The sequence below is a fragment of the Bactrocera dorsalis genome, chromosome 4, assembly GCF_023373825.1.
Source record: "Bactrocera dorsalis isolate Fly_Bdor chromosome 4, ASM2337382v1, whole genome shotgun sequence".
NCBI lineage: Eukaryota > Metazoa > Arthropoda > Insecta > Diptera > Tephritidae > Bactrocera > Bactrocera dorsalis.
The window spans coordinates 5,355,631-5,376,509 of NC_064306.1; the positions used below are offsets into that span (position 1 = coordinate 5,355,631).

Here is a 20,879-nt window from a genome sequence, read left to right on the forward strand (position 1 = left end):
TCGGAGACTAAATTTAAAGAGACTTTTTGAGGAATGACAGCTAACAATCGACAATCCGTCTCACTAAAAACCTTGAACTCTAATCCCTAACTGTATGCTTTATAAGAAGGAGTATACTTTCTTTGGCAATCGTTTCTTGGACCGCGGGTTATTTCAAATTGTTGGGGAATGTTCGCTCTATACATTTCGACTACTTTCTTCATTAGATCAACTCCATTAACAAATGACGAAAAGTATAAAGAATTCAACCTACCGAAATATAGGCAATTAGTGCTGCTACTTTTCAGATTCTTAATACTTATCTATCTGTAAAAAACTTGGAGGATGGAGTAATGCGTCCAAGTTCACGCAAGTAAGGAAAGTTCTCTGAGCGCCGTTCACTTGGGAGATCAGAAAGGATTCTTTTACATTTGACTCAATGAGCTCACGACTTCCGGTCTTAGACCAAGTATCCTCTGTTCCGTTTGCAGGCAGCTAAAGTGGTAAGGCGAATCATCCCCCCCAAGGTTGTGCGCTAGATTTGAGACCCGCCACGTAAGAAATGCCCCTAATGAAAAGGAAACAGAAGCCTCGGATGAGAGACCCACCTTTTCATGACGACCATTGCAAACGTATTAAAAAATACAATTTAAGGGCATGCACCTGGAACATCCTATTCCTTAATTGGGAAAGTGAGGCTGCCTAGCTAGCTGATGTCCTCGTAAGAGTAAAGGTAAAGTAAACCTAACTGTCGTACAAGAAGTCCGATGTACGGGACATGGACTGAGACGAGTGCCATATACTACAGTGGTCATATAAAGGAGCGTAAATTCGGTGTGTGTGGCATTCACCATGGTGGATGAACATCTAGCCACAGTCCGGATCAAAGCAAAGTCCACAAAAAAAATACCAAAAATGTCTTCTATGAGCGCTTGGAGCGCACCTATGAAAACTGCCCCGGCCACGATGCAAAAATCGTGCTTGGTGACTTTAACGCCAGGGTGGGAAAAGAAGGTATCTAACATCCATGCCAAAGTTCATTACCAACTTTTGAAGTGTGTAGTTTATGGAAATATTTTAGCCGATTTAGAGGCTTGAATGTCCTATGCTTCAATCAAGAAGTGTTTTCTTTCTAACGTTTACAGGAATTTGTTCCGTCTTGAAACTGTATCCTTTGATGGAATGACAACTCGGGCTAGAAGCACTCAAAAATCAACCTTGTGTGGGAGAACTTTGCTCACAAGTCATAATTACCGGAAAGCATACAGAAATTTTTCAAAATCGTTAACACAAATTAACAAATTCACCATACAACTTGCTGCGACGCCCTAAAAGCAACAACAACTGCCTCAATTACAAGAATATGAGGAATTATGCTCCTCACATTGACACGCAAATTATTTTGATCTTCATGCCTTCAAGCACAAATACAATTTGTAACAATTTTCCAAACGGATAATATTGTAGCAAACATTTTAATAATCGTTCAAACACACACATATACACGCATACATACATACATATACAGTTATAGGCATACAAATAGATGTAAGCACTTGAGTGGCAGAGTAAAATGAAACCGCAAAACGAAGTTGCGCCAAACAGTCAAGCAAACATATATTAGTGACAAAAAGGCACAGAGAGAGATCGCAAGCGAATAACAGGCAACGACAACAACAACAAGAACTAAACAAATCAAGCAACAATGCGCCAGAGTTTGTTTGAAAAGCAACCAAAGTCGGTAGATGTGGAAGCATACGCACAGGCGCAAACTCCTTTACAAACACACACAAACCCACACAGCCAAGCACATGCGGCCACCGCAAATTGGTGGTGTCTATACAATTTTTACGCAATATGGCGAGCCCTTCAGCCGGAAGTCAAGTGCGGTGCTCACTAATGATGACATAATAGCTTGGCATTTGACGTGCCTGTTTGTTTTTGTTATTATTGTGTGGGTTGTGATTTTGTTGCTGTATGTGGGCATTGTAATTGTTATTGCTTTTTTGTTACACGCCATGTCGTTGCGCGCACTGATGAGACCAACCGCTGTGCTTGGTTGATTTCGCTTGATTTTAAAAGTAGAAAAGTTTAAAAATCATTAAAATCAAGTGCCGCAGGTTAGAAAGAAGAAAAACGAAAATTATATTCGTATTATTTACTGTTTGCGGCAGTTGGCAAATTGTTCACCATCTTTTTTTTTTGTTTGCGTCATTTATAGTGTGCTTTTGTACATACGTTTTATATAGAGTAGAGGCGTGACGGAATTAAAAAAAATTTAAGGTAGCCGAAGTTTGAGGAATAACGGAGTGATTTAAGGTGCGGAGCTCGCAGAAAGAGCCTATACTAACTCTATTATGCCTTCAAGTAGATTTTTTGATCCGAAAATAGTTTGGTATTCACGTGGATTTTTTTGTTGGAGATGTGGACTTTAATATTATCTTATTTCGGTACATTTAGTCGAGCTCTTTTTTATATTCTGAACAAAGTATATTAAGGTTGACATCAAGTTTGTACTTAAATACCAATCCTTGATGATTCATTTTCCTCGGGAGTGTCCAGAAACTCGCCATCAAGCCAAGCTTTTGCTTCAGCTGTGTTTTTCCCTTCAAAAATCAATAATTCTTCTTCTTCTTTACTGGCGTAGACACCGCTTACACGATTATAGCTGAGTCAACAATAGCGTGCCAGTCGTTTCTTCTCTTCGCTACGTGGCGCCAATTGGATATTCCAAGTCCTTCTCCACTTGGTCCTTCCAACGGAGTGGAGGTCTTCCTCTTCCTCTGCTTCTCGCGGCGGGCACTGCGTCGAATACTTTCAGAGCTGGAGTGTTTTCATCCATCCGTACAACATGACCTAGCCAGCGTAGCCGTAAATCTTTCGCAGAACTTTTCTCTCGAAAACTCGCAACGTCGACTCATCGGTTGTTGTCATCGTCCAAGCCAAGCCATATAGCAGGACGGGTATTATGAGCGACTTATAGAGTTTGGCTTTTGTTCGTCGAGAGAGGACTTTATTTTTCAAAGCAATAATTATGGCTAGCAAAAAGTCATATGGATTTAGTTGGGGTAGCGCCTTCTATGTGTCAGGCCGCGGTCTGTTCAATTGACCTGTCATGTGATTAACCAAACGAGCTCTGTCTATTTGTACGCGAACTAGTCCGTCAGGACTTTGTCTTTTAAGATCAGCCAATTTTTTAAAGAGATTCGTTTAACGAAAATATATCTCAATTAAGTGATGTCTTCACGCGCTATATGGTTTACGATACCGTCCTTATGACCCTTAGTGTGGTCGCTTTTGTTTACTTTAGCGGAGTTGTAACCTAGGGGTAATTGTCTGCGCTAATTGTAAGCAAAGGTTTCCGACTTCGCTAAAGGTAAACAAAAGGGTTATTGAACTCTACCATAAAGTGTTGTTGGCTTTTCTAAAGTTAAAAAAGAGGTTCATTGACCCCTACCAAAAGACATTAAGCTGTACCAAATTTCATTGACCTCGGGGTTGTTATCTTTGCTAAATGTAAACATAAGATTGTTGACTTGGCAAATATCGGTCTATTGTCGGCCAAAACGCGTCTAACAACAACTATTTGACGGTTCAAAATGATAAACCATACATTTTTTTTTTGAGTTATATTTACGTATCAACGTTCTCAAGCAAATATGTATACGAAAATCCTTTCTACATTGTTAATATAATATGATAAATTAGCAGGATTATCTTTATCATTAACAACTAATCGCTTTGTTGAAAAAATTCGTATGTGAAACTTAAACAAGCCGCGGATAATTAGAGAGCTTACCAAAAGTCAAGAGTATCGCAAGCAATAGAGGTGAGTAGTGAGTGTCAAAGAGTATGACAACACAGTCACTAAACACACCCAAGACGACAATATGTTAAACACACGCCCTCTTTTGTAGGCAGTGGGTTGAAGGCGCTTGAATGCAGACGCAAACACAAATGCGTGATTATAAACAGCATGGAAATGGCAATGAAGCTGTAAGGCGTTATGTATTTAAAACAACAACAATTGCTATCGATAGCTCATGAATCACAAGCAGAAGCATAACTATTAAGGGTTTAATTTGCACATGCTTGTTATACCCTGAACAGAGATTATTAAGTTTGATGAGCTGAGTTGATTTAGACATGTATGTATGTCTGTATATACGCAAACTATTCTATCATTTTTCGAGATATGGGTTTGAAATTTTGTATACGTTCTTTTCACCCCAAGAATCTCATTTGTCGAAACCGCCGATATCGAACCATTATGGGATATAGCTGTCATACAAACTGAACGCTTAAAACTCCACCTTTCTACGACAATCGGGTATAAGTAACCTGGACCTGGATTTTTATCCAGTCAACGACTGTCAATTCGGCACCATTTCGGGAATGTTCTCTACCGCTGCAACAACAACATCAAGTTCTTGTATGATAACTTTTTTATTTGTAAAGGGTATTGAAACTCGGCGCAACCGAAGTTAACGTTTTTTCTTGTTTTTTGTTGTTATTTTAACAAATACACATTGTACTTTTGTTGTTGTCTTTTTGTTAGTTTATTCCTTTGAACAAGAAGGACTGCCGAAAATCATGAATGAAATCCGTGTGCGCATACATGGAAACCCATTATTACTCGTGTCCTTGTTATTGCTTTTATTTCATATACTTATGCTAATGAAAGAGCACTTGTTGTAACAAATCTCTGCTTTTGTATATTTTACGCTTAATTTAATGCGAATTGATGTACAAATTGATGAAAAGTCACCACCGCAAAGTGAAGTTACCACTGTATTTTTTTTATGCCTTTCCTAGCGTTTACTGTTGTTGTAGAACGCCGGAGGTAATGTAAAAAATACGGCGTTGTGGTTTGGCACACTAAAAATATTTGGCAAATATATTTAATGAGAGGACACTTGCCGCCGCAAGCACATTTATCACTTGCCACTTGTCGCCATCGTACAAATAACTGATATATGCTCATGCACCCTTATGCTACCATGCATTTTTGGCTTTATTAATCAGCTTTATTGTTTGTTTAAGCGCAATTACTGTGCTTTCACACTACAATGCAGTGGGTGTGTTGCAGTGAAAAAAAATTATCAAATGACAACCACTTATTTGTAAACAAAAATGCTGTGTCACTCAGCTGAGCTGAGTTGCAGTTGTTTGTGGTATGTGTGTGAAAGTAGATCACGCCACTAGATAGCGGTAATACTTTGATTACAGCTGTTTGACATTTGTGTTTGCTTTTTTTGTGAATATCGCTTTAATTGCATAACAAGTGCACTCTTAAATTGGCAGATAAGACATTTGAAAGGCAGCAAGGCACAAGAGCATGTGAATCACATGAATATGGGAAAATGTAAGTTTTTTATGTGAAGAAAATGTGCATACATAAGAATAAAATGTATTCAAAAATATATATACTCTTCTGTAGTAGGTTCACTGCACTATTTTAATTACTGTCACTTGTGTATACAATATAACTGGAACTTCACATACATATGTACATATGTATGATGATGTGTACATCTGACATATTTCTTTTTAATTTGCATACAAATTGCAATAAAGTTTTCCGGCCGCTTCTTTATGTTTAATTACTGAAGTGAGCAATGCAACTATGCACTTAAATTTTATTTTATACAGTAATTATAACAAACCGCTCAAGCGATTTTCCTTGTAAATTGCAATTAAGGCTATAAACACATTTCTTGCGTGTTCAAGGCGACTCGCCTGGTGAGCTACACTCCCGATTTTATTTTATTGCTATGAATATTGTTAAGGTAAGAAATGATGTTAATTTCGGTTGCACCAGAGCTATAATTAGCTTAGCAAAATAGTTTTTATAGTTTAAAAGGGTATGAAAAGCTCTTTTTCGTGGTAATATCTTCTAAAATAAAAATGTTTTCCATATAAGAACTTTGCTTTCTTCGATCAGTTTGTATGGTAGCTATGGCTATAGTGGGCCAATATTGGTTTCGACAAATTACCAACTTCTAGGAGAAAAAAGGATGTGTGCAAAATTTCAGTTCGATACCTCAAAAACTATGGTACTTGTTCGCGTATATACTATACACAGACAGACAGACATTTCATAGAGTCTCTCACATTTCCTTCTGTGTTTTACAAACTTCATGGCAAACTTAATATATCCTAGTTCAGAGTAAACAAACTTTCGATTGCAAGCTACCGTTTTACAATATCGAAATAATTATCGAATGACAGATATTTAATGCTCCAAACGAGTAACAAACAATAACAGCGATCTCCAATTATGTTAATGTTATTTAAATTTATTTTTATTTGTATCATCATCTAGATGCCAGAACGCTGCTGGGTAGCGTGCAAACGTTAAAATGTGCAACATATACGCAAGAAAAAAATCTGTTTAAATTCATGCAAAGAAATGTCCTTGTACAACTTTTTCACTTGCTTCAGAAAGCAAGTGCTTGCTAGACGCTTGCCACGCTAAAAATTGTGTGGACAATTATGGCAAAGTTTATGAGCAGCGACGTATGCGTATTTATGCATGCAGAAATGTAAGTCGCTGTGTATTTGAATAAATATCTCATTATAAATTCATATTTTGCAATTATTTTTTTATACGCTGCCGCTACAACTGCCATTTTGTTCACTTATTCGCACACTTCGCTGTTTACATATTTTCTGCAGCTTTTTTTCGATTGTAGGTGAGTGCAAGATTGCTTTCTTTCCACAGGTTTTTATAGCGAGCAAAATTTTTGCATACATTTACGCGCATATTTATATGAATTGGTGTGCGCTAAGTGTGCATACCTTTTCCTTGTATTTTTTATGTTTTTTGCCAATTTAAAAAGCGCAGCAGCAACTGACTAACGAGCAACAACATTCACTTATTTCCTACTTACTGCCGTAAAGGTGGTGCACATTTGTACATATTTACATACATCTTTGTACTTATGTATGTATGCATGTGTATTGTTTATGGTAATGAATCTGGGGGGGATAATTTTGATTGCTGTTTTTGCATGTGGCAACAACTTTGCTGTACCCATTTCTTGAGTGAACTTTTCAAGCTAAAATTGTTGAATTTCTTTGCCATTTATTTATTCATTTTAATTATGCATGCACATGAAAAGATTATCAACTTGTAAACTTATACATATGTATGTACATACATATATGTATGCTGATTATATAATATACATACATACATACATATGTCTTTGCTTTATGAGAGAGTTGATGAAGATTTTGATTGTAGCTGAGGCGCAAACTAATTGACATTATTAGTAAGAAGTTAATGCACTCAGGCTTGATGTTCCCACGACAGACGGGTCTAAAAATTTTTATGTGACCCTGAACCGTCTACAACAAGTATTTATATTTTTGAGACTTTCGGGTTTGTATAAACAGAAAAAAACATGTATAGACATAACCAAAGACAGGTAATTAAATTTTTACCCGATATTTTAGTACAAAAAATACAAAAATATAAATATATTATTTTTTGTAATAATAAACTAAAGCCATAACTAATTTCAAAAATAATTTGAAATTATTTTTCGATATTTCTATATTTTTATAAGCATTTTGATAATAATTATGTCTACTAACTTTTCTGCTTGAGTGTATTACCAGCAAACAGCTGTTCAACCAATGTATTGAACATACCCCGCGCACACAAATGGGCGCTTTTACTACATTAAGCAGACGGATCACCTTAGTAACAAACAAATAGCCGAACAGTCACCTAAATAAGGATATAAATATGGAAAGCAAGGACAATCGATCGAAAGAGTGAGTGTAGTGCAATTACAACTTAGCGCCTATGAAGTCATCAATTCATCAATAAGTTTTCTTAAATTGCAGCAAACGCGGCAACATGAAAAAATATCGGAAGAAACCGCCAACACAACAGAATAATAACACCTCGTCCAGCTCACAGGTGGAAATAGTGCGTGGTGTAGTTGATGTGGCGGACTCCAGTGACGAACGTTTTGTTTCACGACGTGGTTGGGCTACTTCACGTCCACCGGCACAAACCCGTCGCTATTCGCTGGATGATGAAGATAATGATATGAATGAGGCAGAGTCGGCACAAATGCATGCCGGTGATTTCGGTTTAATGTCACAATTGCCCACATCTGTGGGTGGACACTTCCAGTTCTCATCTGAGAAAAACTGGGATACAGCGGAGGGCGAACAACTTTTGGACAGCACTGAGGCTAGTCAGTATTTCACGCTAAATTTGAAATTATTAAATGTTGGTTTGCAAACGATACCATTTTATAAGCGCATGGATTATGCTGCATCAATGTTTACACGCGAACAACTGCAAACGATGGAGAAAGCTGCAGAAGTGGCAGAGAAAAATTATCAAAATGTATTGCATGAACACAAGACGAATCCACGCATAAAAATTAATAGCGGTAGCCGAAAAAGTGGCTCCGGACGTTCACAGAGTAGTGCTAAACAGGCTAATGCCCCACCAAGTGAAACTAATGCTCCGGATGAATTAGATGAGTTGCTGAATTTAGCGACAGCTGCTGTTACAAAAGTAGACATAAGTGGTGGCAGTGGCGCTGGCGCAGAGAATGAAGCGGCGAATATACCGAAAGAAAATGAAAATGTGGCAGCAAACAAAGATGACATACAGGAATGGTTAGACAATGTATTGGAGGAGTAGTTGAAAATAAATACATATGTAGAACTTTTTTTTGCTAAATGTATAACAGAATTCATTCAAATACATACGCTGTTCTTATCAATGGTTATTTTAGTTAAGATTTATAATATACTTACAATAATCACAAATTCAGCATCCGATTATCTATTTTAATTAAAATTAATTGCACGCACTTCCGGCGGGTGTGTAAAACGACACAAATTAGGAACTCGCTTACACTTATCACTTATACACCTATACACATAAACATACTTGTTTTCTTTTTACGAATTTTAGTTTTTTCATCTTTCAACTACAAAAAATGTTAATTCAGATTATTAAACGATTAATTTTGATTTTTTAATCTAAGAAATAGTTTAGCCTTTAAAGTAAATCACAGTTAACTAACGTCAAAATTACCGCCACTACCGCCATTAGCGCTTTAGTTGCCATATCAGTTGCTGCGCAAATCCTCTAATTTTGCTTTGCAGCCTGTTTTTTATAAATTTTTTATTTTTGGTTTTATAAATTTAAATTTTAAATTATCTGTTTTTGCATTAAATGTTTTGTAATCCAAAAATTGCTTGTGCTACACACTAAAACAAATACTGATTATTGAAGCATTTAGATTATAGTCAAAATTTCAGTCTATGTGGCAACGCGACATAACTGTCATTGTTTCGCAGAACGTGTCTTTGTTTTACTTTTTACTTTTCTCGTGCGTTTTTGCATTGACACTAGTTGTGAAATTTTATTTATTACTAATTCAAAGCCGAATTTTACATTATTTAGGAATTGGATATTTGTGAGAAACTATCAGAATCAATATGTCGGCGTTCACGTGCATAAATTGCTGTGTAAAATTTGCCTCGGCGGATATACAGCGAGATCATTACAAAACAGATTGGCATCGGTTTAATCTAAAACGTCGTGTTGCTGAACTTCCAGCAGTTACTGCCGAACAATTCCAAGAACGTGTGCTGCGTATGCGACAAGAAAAAGCTACCGAGGAGGAGGAGAGTCAAATGAGCTTCTACTGCAATGCTTGTCGCAAACAATTTGGCAATCAGAAAGCCCACGATAACCACCTAAACAGCAAAAAACACAAAGAAAATCTATTGCGTTTCGAAAAAGAACATAAAGGCGAAAACACAGAGATAACGAAAAAGAGTGTAGTGCCACAGAAACCACATCCAGCGTTAGTTGCAGCCGCACAAGGCAAAGGAAGATTTGCACTACAGAAACAACAACAGAAAGAAGACGAAGAGGATGAGTATGAAGATATGGATGATGATGAGGATGACGGAGACTATGAGATTGTGGAAGAGGAGGAGGTATTAACTTGAATAATATAATACTTACATACGTTTATTTATTATTTACTATTACTACTTATATATAGACTGGACAAATTGATTCAGATGAATGGGAGAAACTGCCTGAAAATCCACTAAGCGAAAAGGACTGTCTCTTCTGCACACATGTCAGCGAGGATATGGTTGAGAATTTAAAACACATGTCGGTTGCGCACTCATTCTTCATTCCCGACGCAGAATTCTGCACCGATTTAGAGGGACTGCTATACTATTTGGGCGAAAAAGTCGCAAATTACTTTATATGCCTCTGGTGCAATGATCGCGGTAAAACATTCTATACGTTGGATGCGGTACGCAAACACATGTTAGACAAAGGACACTGCCAAATGTTGCACGAGGGTGTAGCATTAGCCGAATATGCCGATTACTACGATTACAGCTCCAGTTATCCAGATCACGTAAGTATACATAAAATTCAAATTATGTATATAAAAATTAATATGCAACATAACACAACAGCAAGAAGGCATGGATGTCGATGAGGAAGTGGTGCCCGATCTGCTTGATGGCGATGAATATCAATTGGTTTTACCTTCTGGCGCTGTCATTGGACATCGTTCACTGCTGCGCTACTACAAACAGCGACTGCGTCCAAGTCGCGAGCTTGTGCCGAAAAAATCGGATCGTCGCCTGCATAAAGTGCTCAGCGAATATCGCGCTTTAGGCTGGAGTAACATGCAACAGCAAGCGGCTGCGCGTAAGGCGCGCGACATACACGTCATGAAGCGCGTACAAGCAAAATGGCAAATGAAACTTGGCTGCAGGGCGAACAAATTCCAAAAGCATTACCGCGCGCAAGTCATGTTCTAAACTTAATGGAAATCAACTTAAAACCAGCTGGTTATGCTTTCAAGTGTTTGTGTGTTAAAACTGTAGTTTGCAGATGAAGTTATTTAGCATAACACAATTCGATTTTCTTTGTTGGAGCTGACAGTTAAGCGCCAATGCTCCGAAGCCATTTGTATATATACTCTTATATGTGGGCAGCATTGTCTTTTACAATAACGTGAAATGTAACTAAACTTAGTAAATAAATTGCGTTGCTGCGTTTGTCGTAAATCTATTTTGAATTGTATTTTCTTTTGCTACGCCTGAAAAGTTTTTGTTAGTTTACCGTTAATGAACGGTATCCACTGCTTCGTAGTGGAAAATAAAACTGCAAAGGAGATTAATATCTTTTTGACTTATCATATATCATATTTGTATATTTCTTATGAAATATATGTATGTATATATCTATATGTGTAATATAGGCATTGTAATTAAATAATTAGTATTTATGTATGTGAAGATTTTTGCGCACGTAAATGTAGGTTGTTTTTTTTTTGTATATATTTTTTTATATTCCTTAAACTTTGCTTGCTGCTGCTATTGTTATGCCACGCGGGCATTTTTCCTAGACGGTCTTAATAAACTAATAATTTATTTATTAATAAATTGCGAGAAAAATAATATTTATATGCATATGCAAGTATGTATGTAAGTGACTACACTAAAATACAAAGTAAGGTAGTGTCGAGTGGCTGAGCAAAAAATATGAAACAACAACAAAATGGTAAAGTAGGACGTACGTGGTTGCATTTACAATTTTACAGCGCAAAAACAAAATAATAATAATAAGAAATACAAATAGTCTAAATAGAATTATAACTATATATTATTTAGTTAATCTGTTTTTTTTTTTGACAACAAATTAAGTTTGACGTTACGAAAAATCGTATACGTGCTGTATTACGTTATATAACCATCGAAGGCAGGCAGGCAACAAAATAACTGTATTATTATAGTTTTAAATTACAACTAGTTAAAGGTAGAGAAATTGGAACGCATTGAACGAAATCAAATTTGTTCCACAATCTGTAAAGAAATTTTTGCTGCCGGCAGTTGTTAGCACAATTCTATACGTGCACCAAAGAACATTTTTTATTTGTATATGTATGTATGTAGAGAAAATTTTAATGGGATACTTTAAAGTATGTTCCAACTTGATTTCTGATTTTGCGCAAAGTTTGTATATGTCAAAATTTGTAAACTCGTTAGATACAACAGTATATGTGTGTTAGATTCCTAATAAATGGCTGTGGACTGTAAAACAACAGTTTCAACGCACTTTTTGTGTGGATTGCATGTATAAACCGTTAAAAATGTGTATGCTATATAGTGGTAATGTTTCAAATACAAAGTTTTTCAAAGTAGCGTGAACCTTTTTTGTGGAACGCATGTGGATCGTAACACAAACTACGCGCAGTTATATTGTAAGCTTTGAAACGCTATTCAAAAATTAATTTTGAAGTTGCAAACTCTTTGAATTCCGTTCAAAAGTAAGTGGAACATAATTTAAATTTCCCTAATTTACGTATATTTGTAGGTTTTTGGCAATGTTCGGGAATTTCAGAAATGCTTGCAAATATCTAATAAAGACCGCATTTTTTTGTGAGTTTTGTATTTAATCCATACCGTATTTTGTTTTACTGTCCACAACTTCCAATTATGTATGCTTTCTAAATTTGCAATGGTAACTACCTTGATTTAACATAAGAAGAGAAAATGCATACCTTTTTCATAGAAATTTTACCAAAACTGCTGGACCATTTGTGCTTCACTCGAAATAACTGTATGCTCACTAATGTTTCTAAGCAATTAACTGTTATAAAATTCGCTGTGCAAAATATGTGTACGCCAATTGTTGTAGGTAAAAATCAAATAGTCTGCAAAACTTGCAAGAGCTTGGGATTTTGTGTGGAACATATGTGGATGCCAATTTTTGTGAGTTTAAAATAGAGATTTGTGCTCATACAATTATTAATACCACGAAACTTCATTTATGTTTAGTGGAACGTATGTGGATTGTATATAAATTTCAATTTTTCGAATATTTTTGCATTTATCCATTTCGATTTGAAATGAAACACCAGTAACCACCAACATTGGCGCAACGAACTGCCTAGTCCACACTTTGTATATGGAACTTGGTCAATTGTTTGCATTTGCGTTCCAGGTAAATGCGTTGTGTGCCCGGTATGATGCTTGTGCAAAATTCGCTATTGTTTAACGCGCTTTTAAAACTAAATACAAATATATTTATAATATTCATATGCTCGTACACATAGTATGTATGCCTATGTACATACATATACATAGTATGTTTGTATGTATCATCATTATCAACTAACTAATGAATTACTACAGGACTCTGCTGAACACAAACGCCTACCATAGGCGACGAGGCATCAGCACCGCTGGCGCCGGAGCCGCTAGTGCCACTAACACCACCACCACTGCTGCCGCCGTCACCGCCAACATTACCGCCGACATTGCTCAAGCCACCACCGGCACTGCCTGACATGCTGGCACTCATAAGGCTGCTGCCGCCCATCAGTCCACCGCTACTACCGCCACCAACACCTATCAAACTGCTGTTGCTGCCGCTGAAGCCACCACCCACGCTGCCGCCACGTCGCTGATGTTGCGTATGTTGTTGCTGTTGCTGCTGCAGGTGGTGGTGCTGTAGCGACATGTCGCCGACGGACATCATATGCTGCACCGGCATTGAGCTGTACATATGAGCTGACGCTTGCGACTGTTGATGCTGCTGTTGTTGCTGTTGTGCTTGTTGCTGCTGCTGCTGCTGTTGAAACAACAGCGATGTGTAGGAGAGCGGTCCGGAGGCGTTGCCAGCCGCGCTAGCTGTTATGACGCTCGAATCGGTCATCATAAGATGGGAGGCAGCCGACGACAGCGGATGTTGCACCAAATCGGCGGGCAGTGAGGTGGGCGCATAGCTGTTGTGTTGCGTGGGCGCTTGTTGTAGCTGTTGTGCGGTAGCGAGGTGTTGCTGTTGTGTTTGTTGGGCGGCATGTGGCGGCTTCTGTGGCGGTGCGATAAAATTGTGATGCGCCGAACGCATGCGAGCACTACTACTGCCGCTGACGCCGCCACCACCACCACCACCACTGTTACTGCTATTCGAGGACGAAGAGGCAGAGGCGGAATTGGACATGGTGCTGATGAAGCGCGTCGGCGGTGGCATCTGCGGTGGATCACAGTCCATGGCATGCGGATAGCTGTTACTGTTGTTGTTATTGTTGTTGCTCGGATTGCAATTACTATTGCTGCTGCTGCTGCCAATGCTATTGTGACTCGATGCCGAGGGCGATAATAGCGCCTGTAGGCCCTGTTGCGCTGCCAGCAGCGCTGCGGCTTGTGTTTGCTGTTGCTGCTGTTGATTCTTATACATCGACTTGGGCATGGAGTACGCAGTGGCGTGTGCAGCATTGCCGCGCAACCCGCTGCGCGCGTGCATCAAACTGTTGGGATGATGCAGACCCGTTAAACTGCTGCTGCCGCTCAAACTGCCGAGGCTGTTCGGTTGCTGCGATTGGCTGCCACTGTTGTTGCTGTTGCTGTGCGCGGACGAATTGGACGCGGCCAAGTTCGAGGATGAGGAGTGCGAGCCGAGATGCAGCAGCATGCCTGTAAAAGAGAGGGAGAGAGAGCGGGACATTTAAAATAGCGGAAAATATGTGCAATCAAGAGAGAAATTTATTGAAGTAAAGGTGACGAGAAATGAGGTTATGTTAACAAGCGTTAAGTAACAGCAAAGAAGTGAATTGGAAGTAATAAAATGTGTATATTTTATAAAAAAAGAATATTGTGAAAATAAATTTTATAACTACTTAAAAATAATTCAATTAAAAAAGTAAAAGTAATTATTAAAACTAATATTATAAAAAATATTTATAAAAATATTATATAAAATTTCTAATAAAAATAATTGTAAAATTAGGATATTTCCCATAAAGAATATGATTCTGTAACTTAAAACTAAAATAATTATATAAAAAAAAAATAAAACTAATTATGTATGTATATAAGAAAAGTAATCATAAAAAAAACAATTTTTCTATATAAATAATTTCTTTTTTCTTTAAAAAATATGTAATTAACTTTTTTAAAGTAATTAAAAATAAAAAGAAAATGAAAATATATTTTTTGAAAATTTGTTTAATTTACTGTTATCAATAGATAATGAACACCTTACATACTCAAATTCCTTCAATGGCTGCATGTGAATGAGAAAAAGCAATTTTATCGTTAAAAATAAATGAATAAAATGCGCACAAAAATTGCGAAATAAACTAACAACAGTTTTTGGTTGATTATATCATAATATTTTTATTAAAGATTTTGCAATTTTTTTTTGTTAATAATTTTTTTTCAACTTATAATGCTTATTCTCGATTTCCACTCCTAGCTGTTGCAAATATTCACTTTGCAATTGCTTTAATTATTATTATTATTTTATGTATACATACTTAAGTTTTTCATTATTATTTATTTTTATTATTTGCATTGTTACTTTTATTAATAATATTATTTTTTTATGAGTTCTTAATGCTGTTGCTGCTGGTTTTTTCCGTTTTATATTGAATTACTTGTTGTTATTGTTGGTAATAAGTATTTGGTATTTTATAATTATGAACTTAAACTCGTCAAGTTTTTTGCATAATTTTTTCTTTATAAATATATGCATTTGTGTGTGTGTGTTTGCTTAAATTACGCTCGCTCGTCCTTTTCTTTACTATAACTATTTGCATTTGCTTTACCGTTATTTTTATTTGTGTTTTCAAAAAAGATACAAACGAATGCTCGTATTTGCTTTTGTGTTCCTTGTTGTTGTTGCTATTCACTTCTGCGGCAGATATTAACTTTATTTATGTTTGTAGTATGTTTGTTTTTAGATCTCGATATTTTTTAAATTTTAATAATTGCGACAAAAAAAACATCGTGAAAAAAAAAAATAAAAATTAAAGTTGCTTTGAAAAAAAAAACAAAAAATAAATAAAAAAATGAAATTTGTTTTAAAAATATATTCTTATTAAAAATATTAATAATGACAAAAAATACTAAAATACACTATTAACAAATTTTAAACTGTCTTAAAAAAATATTAAAATGCGGTAAAAAATCTATTTTATTAAAAATATTACTAATGAAAAAAAATTAAATAAAATTCATAACAAAATAAAATTAAATATTTTTTTGATTAAAAAATTTCTAAAAAATATTAATAATGATAAAAAAAATTAAATAAAATGCCTAACAAAATACAATTAAATATTTTTTTGAATAAAATAATTATAAAAAAACATTAAAATTAATTAAAAACAAAATAACAAAAATTATTCAATTATTCAACATATTTGATTATAGAAAAATTTCTCAAAAATATTAAAATTAATAACAAAATAACAAAATTATTCACATTCGTAAAGCATACAAATTTAAGAGTTTTTAAATCAAATAAGAATATTAGAAATAAATTTTTTCTTAAAATAATATTTAATTCGCGGGAAAAAAAATAAATTTGTATAAAAAATGAAAAAAAATATAATGAAAGAACAAAATATAAATAAATAATTTAAATTTGTCTTAAAAAGTTTTTATTTCTCGTAAATAAATATTCTAATAAATAATAATAATAATATACATTTGACAAAAATTTGTATAAAAAAATTATTAAGTTTCTTTTTGAGTAATATAATTACAAAAAATTTATTTTTTCCTAAACTGATACTTAATTCGTTGGACAAATTAAAAAAAGGTAAGCTTATAATAAAATCTTCAGAATTATTTTTTTAATATACATAAATAAAAAATTAGTAAGCGTATAGCAGACAAAATATTAATATTATATATTTAATATAAAAAACATCTTTTATAATACAAAAAAAAGCATAAAAATAGAAAAAATTTCTTTTTTGATATTAAAAAAAATATTTAAGTAGTACTTCATTATAAGAATTTTTGAAATCTTAATTTAAAAATATTGGTTACTTTTAAAAAGAATCACAAATATTTTACGATTGTATAAACATTTTTAAAAATAAAAAACCAAACAGAAAGTCACAAATAATTTTAAGAACCTATAAACATATTTGATTATAGAAAAATTTCTCAAAAATATAAATTTTTGAATATTTTCAAAATTCTTATTTTGAAAGCAAAAAATATTTTAGAAGTAAATAATTAAAATATACAATATATACTTATATAAATTTGACAACAATATGTATAAAAAATGAAAAAAAATATAATAAAAATTTAAAACATTAAATAAAAAAATTTTAAAAAATATTTTAGAATTAAATTTAAAAAATATAGATAATAAATTTGACAACAATTTGTATAAAAAAATTAAAAGAGACATTAAAAAATTAAAAATAAAAGAGAAAATGTGTGTAAATAAAATTCTGTAAGGAAATTTTGTTTCTTTTAGATTTTTAATCAATATTTTTTTTAGAATTTTTACTTCAACTGTCTTAACTGCCTGTGCATTTGCACACATTTATTTGTTAATTATTGTATTAAATTTTGACTGCCCCATTTGCCACTTAAATTTTTGTAGTTATACATACATACATATGTATGTATGTATGCATATGTATGTATGTGTAAAGCAAATATATTATTTCTTTACTTTTTATGTTTTATTTACTTGCTCTCGTAAACGCGTAAATGCTATATATTTTATTTAATTTTAATATTTTGTTATTACAATTTTATTTTATTTAAATTTTTTGGTATTATAATTTTTTTTTAATTTTTATTACATTTTTGTTTAATTATTATTATTTTTTTTATTACATTTTTGTTTAATTATTATTATATTTTTTTTTAATTATTATATATATATTTTTTTTAATTATTACAATTTTTTCAATTTTTATTACATTTTTGTTAATTATATTTTTTTAATTATTATTACAATTTTTTCAATTTTTATTACATTTTTGTTAATTATATTTTTTTAATTATTATTATTATATTTTTTTCAATTATTATATATTTTTTTAGTTTTTATTCAAATTTTTTTAGCTTCATTCTAATTTTTATTTTTTTTTTTGTTTGCTTTTAAGTATGTAGGTATTCAGTTTTTAACATACTCATCGCCTAAAACTATGTTACTGTAAACTTTTTACATGTGCTGCTGCATGCTTACATTATATTAGTTATGTGGTATGTATGTATGTATGTAGTAGAGCTAGTTTGTTTTAAATGTATGCATTTGGTTTAGTTTTTAGTTTAATTTTATGCTTACTAAAATTAATTGCTATGATTTGTATTTTCTCAATTAATTATAAATAAATTTAAATTACTTTTTTTGCACATATTTATTATGTTTACTTTATATTAAGTTTAGTTGGTATACTATATATATATTTTTCTGCTTTGCTTTTCGCCTTTTGCTGCTAGACTTAAGTATGTACTGTTAATTTTTATAAATTTTGTAGTTCAACGCGGGCATTCGCTTCGTTTGCGGGTTATTTTTTACAGTGTAGCGCTGAAGTAACATTTTCGTTTGCAGTTCAATTTTATTCTTTTTTTATAATTTCAGTTTAATATTATTTTTACTTATTATTTTACAGTTGTGTTTTTATTTTCACTGAATTACCTGTTTAGTAGACATATTTTTTAATCAATTTTTTTATAAATTATTTTTTAATAATTTTTTTTTATAAATATTTTTTTTTTTTAATTTTTTGAATTATTTTTTTTTTGAAATAATTTTTTTTATGAATTATTTTTTTTTTATAAATTGTTTTTTTTTTTTTTAATAATTTCAGCGGCTTTTGCATGAATTAATTTTGTAGTGGTTTTTTTATACTTATTACTTGTTGTTGGTGTTATGGAAAATGCTGCAACTTTGTCATATTTATGTCTGTATGTATTTTAACTAACTTATTTGTTGTTGCTTAACTTGTTTGTGGGTTTCTGTACTCTTTTATGTTTCATTTTCTTTTTACTCATAACTACTATGTATGTATTGTATATGCATGTCTATATGTTATATGTAGCCTAAAAGTGTGTTTAGTGAGTAAATTGTAAATTCTATGGTGGAAAATTCACCTATAAATGCAATTCATTTCGTTATGCCTAATTCATTTCATTACTGTTTCATAAATCAATTGTTTTTATATTCACTCATACATGTCTATTTGCTTGTTTTTGCATTGTAAGTTTTTTATTTTCTTTTAGTTTTCTATTTTCTGTTTTCTTTTTCAAAAATATCAACTTATGCACTTTTTACAGGTTAACGCGTAGAATTTAATTTACATTACTATTGCTGAAAGTACATACATAACGTTTTTGCTTATTGGAAATTTAATTGGAAGTTGGTGGAAAAAAAAAAAAAAATTTCAAAAATTAAAAAAAAAAAAATAAAAAATTAAAAAAAAATTTCAAAATTAAAAAAAAAAAATTAAAAAATTAAAAAAAAATGTCAAAAATTTATATAATAAATTTAAAAAATTTTAAATACAAAAATATTTCAAGTAATTTTAAAAATTAAACCAAGATACATACAGTCTAAAGCCTCAACATTTTGTGTGTTTTTTTTACTCGTTCACAGTTTGTAAACTATTTGCTCAATATTGCAATTTTTGATAGAAAGCCTAAAAGTAGACTAAAATTCCATTTTTTTTTTACAAAAGATCATTGTACGAAAAAGGTAGAATTTAAAAAAAAATATGCGGTTTTGAAGCCGAAAAATCAAAATTTATATCCTAAATTAGCCTAAAAGTAGACTAGAATTAGAGAAAGTCCTTTTTCGACAGGTTTTCAAAATTTATATAACAAATTTAGCCTCAAAGTAGACCTAAATTTCGAAAACGCTTTTTTGGGACAAGTTTTCACTACACGATAAGGCAGAATTTTGTAAAAAAAAAAATTGAAAATGTAAAAATTAAAATTATATTATTGTTGTAAAATTGTCCAACTTAATATTTTAAATACTAAAATTTTTTATTAATTTTATTTCTAATATTTTCGAGCCTACTTTCAGGCTTTCTTTTTTTCCAGTGCTGGGAAAATTCGAGTAGTCTAGCTTTAGAAGCAAAACGAATTAATAAATTTTATTTCAATTTTTAAATTAAATAATTTTTTATTTTTAAAATAAATAAAAATTAAAAAAAAAATTAAAGTAAAAATAAAAAAAATAAAAATAAAAATAATTAATTATATATTAATAATTATTATTTATTTTGATTTTTAAATAAAAAATGTGTAAAAAAATTAAAAATTTTTTTTGTTTTATTTAAAGAAATTATTTTTATTTTCATTTAAAAATCAGTTTACCTAAATTAAATTAATTTATCTACAGAGCTGCAATGTTGGGCAATAAGTGATACATTTTAAATTAAAAAAAAAAATATTATAATAATTATAAAAACAAAATATTTTTAATATGCATTTAAATAGGTAAAGTTAACAGAAAAAATTATATATTTTAACTTACTAAAAACAACGAAAAACATACATATGTACAATTGAAATATAAAAAAATAATTAATATTTATTTGTAAATAATTTAAGTAAAAATTAATATATTAATAAAAATATATACATAAATATATGTATGTATGTATAAAAATATATAAAAAAAAAATAATAAGAAAAAATAATTATTCTCTTTTAACTTTTTGTCAATAGTTTTAGCATTATAATCTTCAAAAATATTAATATTAATCAAAAAAATATTTTTTTCTTTTTTCTAAACAATTGAGCAAATGTCTGAAAATTTCTATGAACTAAATTTATTTATAAAAAAGGAGATCTAGAAAAAAAAAATTACTTATAACTTAAAAAATAGAAAAATAATAGAAATTTTTTTTATTAATATAAATCAAATTATGGTTTTGTTATCAAATTTGCTTATTATTTACTAAAATAATAAAATATTAATTACTAAAATTCATAATAATATATGTAAGTTATATAATATTAATTAAAAAAGTTAAATAATTTTTTTTTTAAATAATTAAAATACTTTGGCAAATAATTATTTTGTAAAATTATTATTTAAAAAATAA

At 31.9% G+C, this 20,879-nt stretch overlaps 3 protein-coding genes across 6 annotated transcripts in view; 2 read left to right on the forward strand and 1 right to left on the reverse strand.

Moving 5' to 3' along the window:
• The first annotated feature begins 7,621 nt into the window (after positions 1-7,621).
• Positions 7,622-8,741, forward strand: LOC105232089 (uncharacterized). The gene is made up of 2 exons (XM_011213691.4): positions 7,622-7,764; positions 7,837-8,741. Exons 1-2 carry the CDS (start codon positions 7,736-7,738, stop codon positions 8,651-8,653), a joined length of 846 nt encoding a protein of 281 aa, XP_011211993.2. The 5' UTR covers positions 7,622-7,735; the 3' UTR covers positions 8,654-8,741.
• Positions 8,742-9,313: 572 nt separating this feature from the next.
• On the forward strand, positions 9,314-11,071 carry LOC105232090 (zinc finger protein 622). Its single transcript, XM_011213692.4, has 3 exons — positions 9,314-9,966; positions 10,035-10,406; positions 10,468-11,071. The coding sequence occupies exons 1-3, from the start codon at positions 9,460-9,462 to the stop codon at positions 10,816-10,818; spliced, it is 1,230 nt and encodes a 409-aa protein (XP_011211994.2). The 5' UTR covers positions 9,314-9,459; the 3' UTR covers positions 10,819-11,071.
• A 105-nt stretch (positions 11,072-11,176) lies between these two features.
• Positions 11,177-20,879, reverse strand: part of LOC105232092 (serine/threonine-protein kinase minibrain) — a 71,586-nt gene continuing 61,883 nt past the window's right edge. For all 4 annotated transcript variants that reach the window (XM_029552798.2, XM_011213695.4, XM_011213693.4 and 1 more), the window contains one exon: positions 11,177-14,481. In XM_029552798.2, the coding sequence (XP_029408658.2) occupies positions 13,181-14,481 (1,301 nt within the window). In that variant the 3' untranslated portion in view covers positions 11,177-13,180. The remainder of the gene's footprint in view (positions 14,482-20,879) is intronic.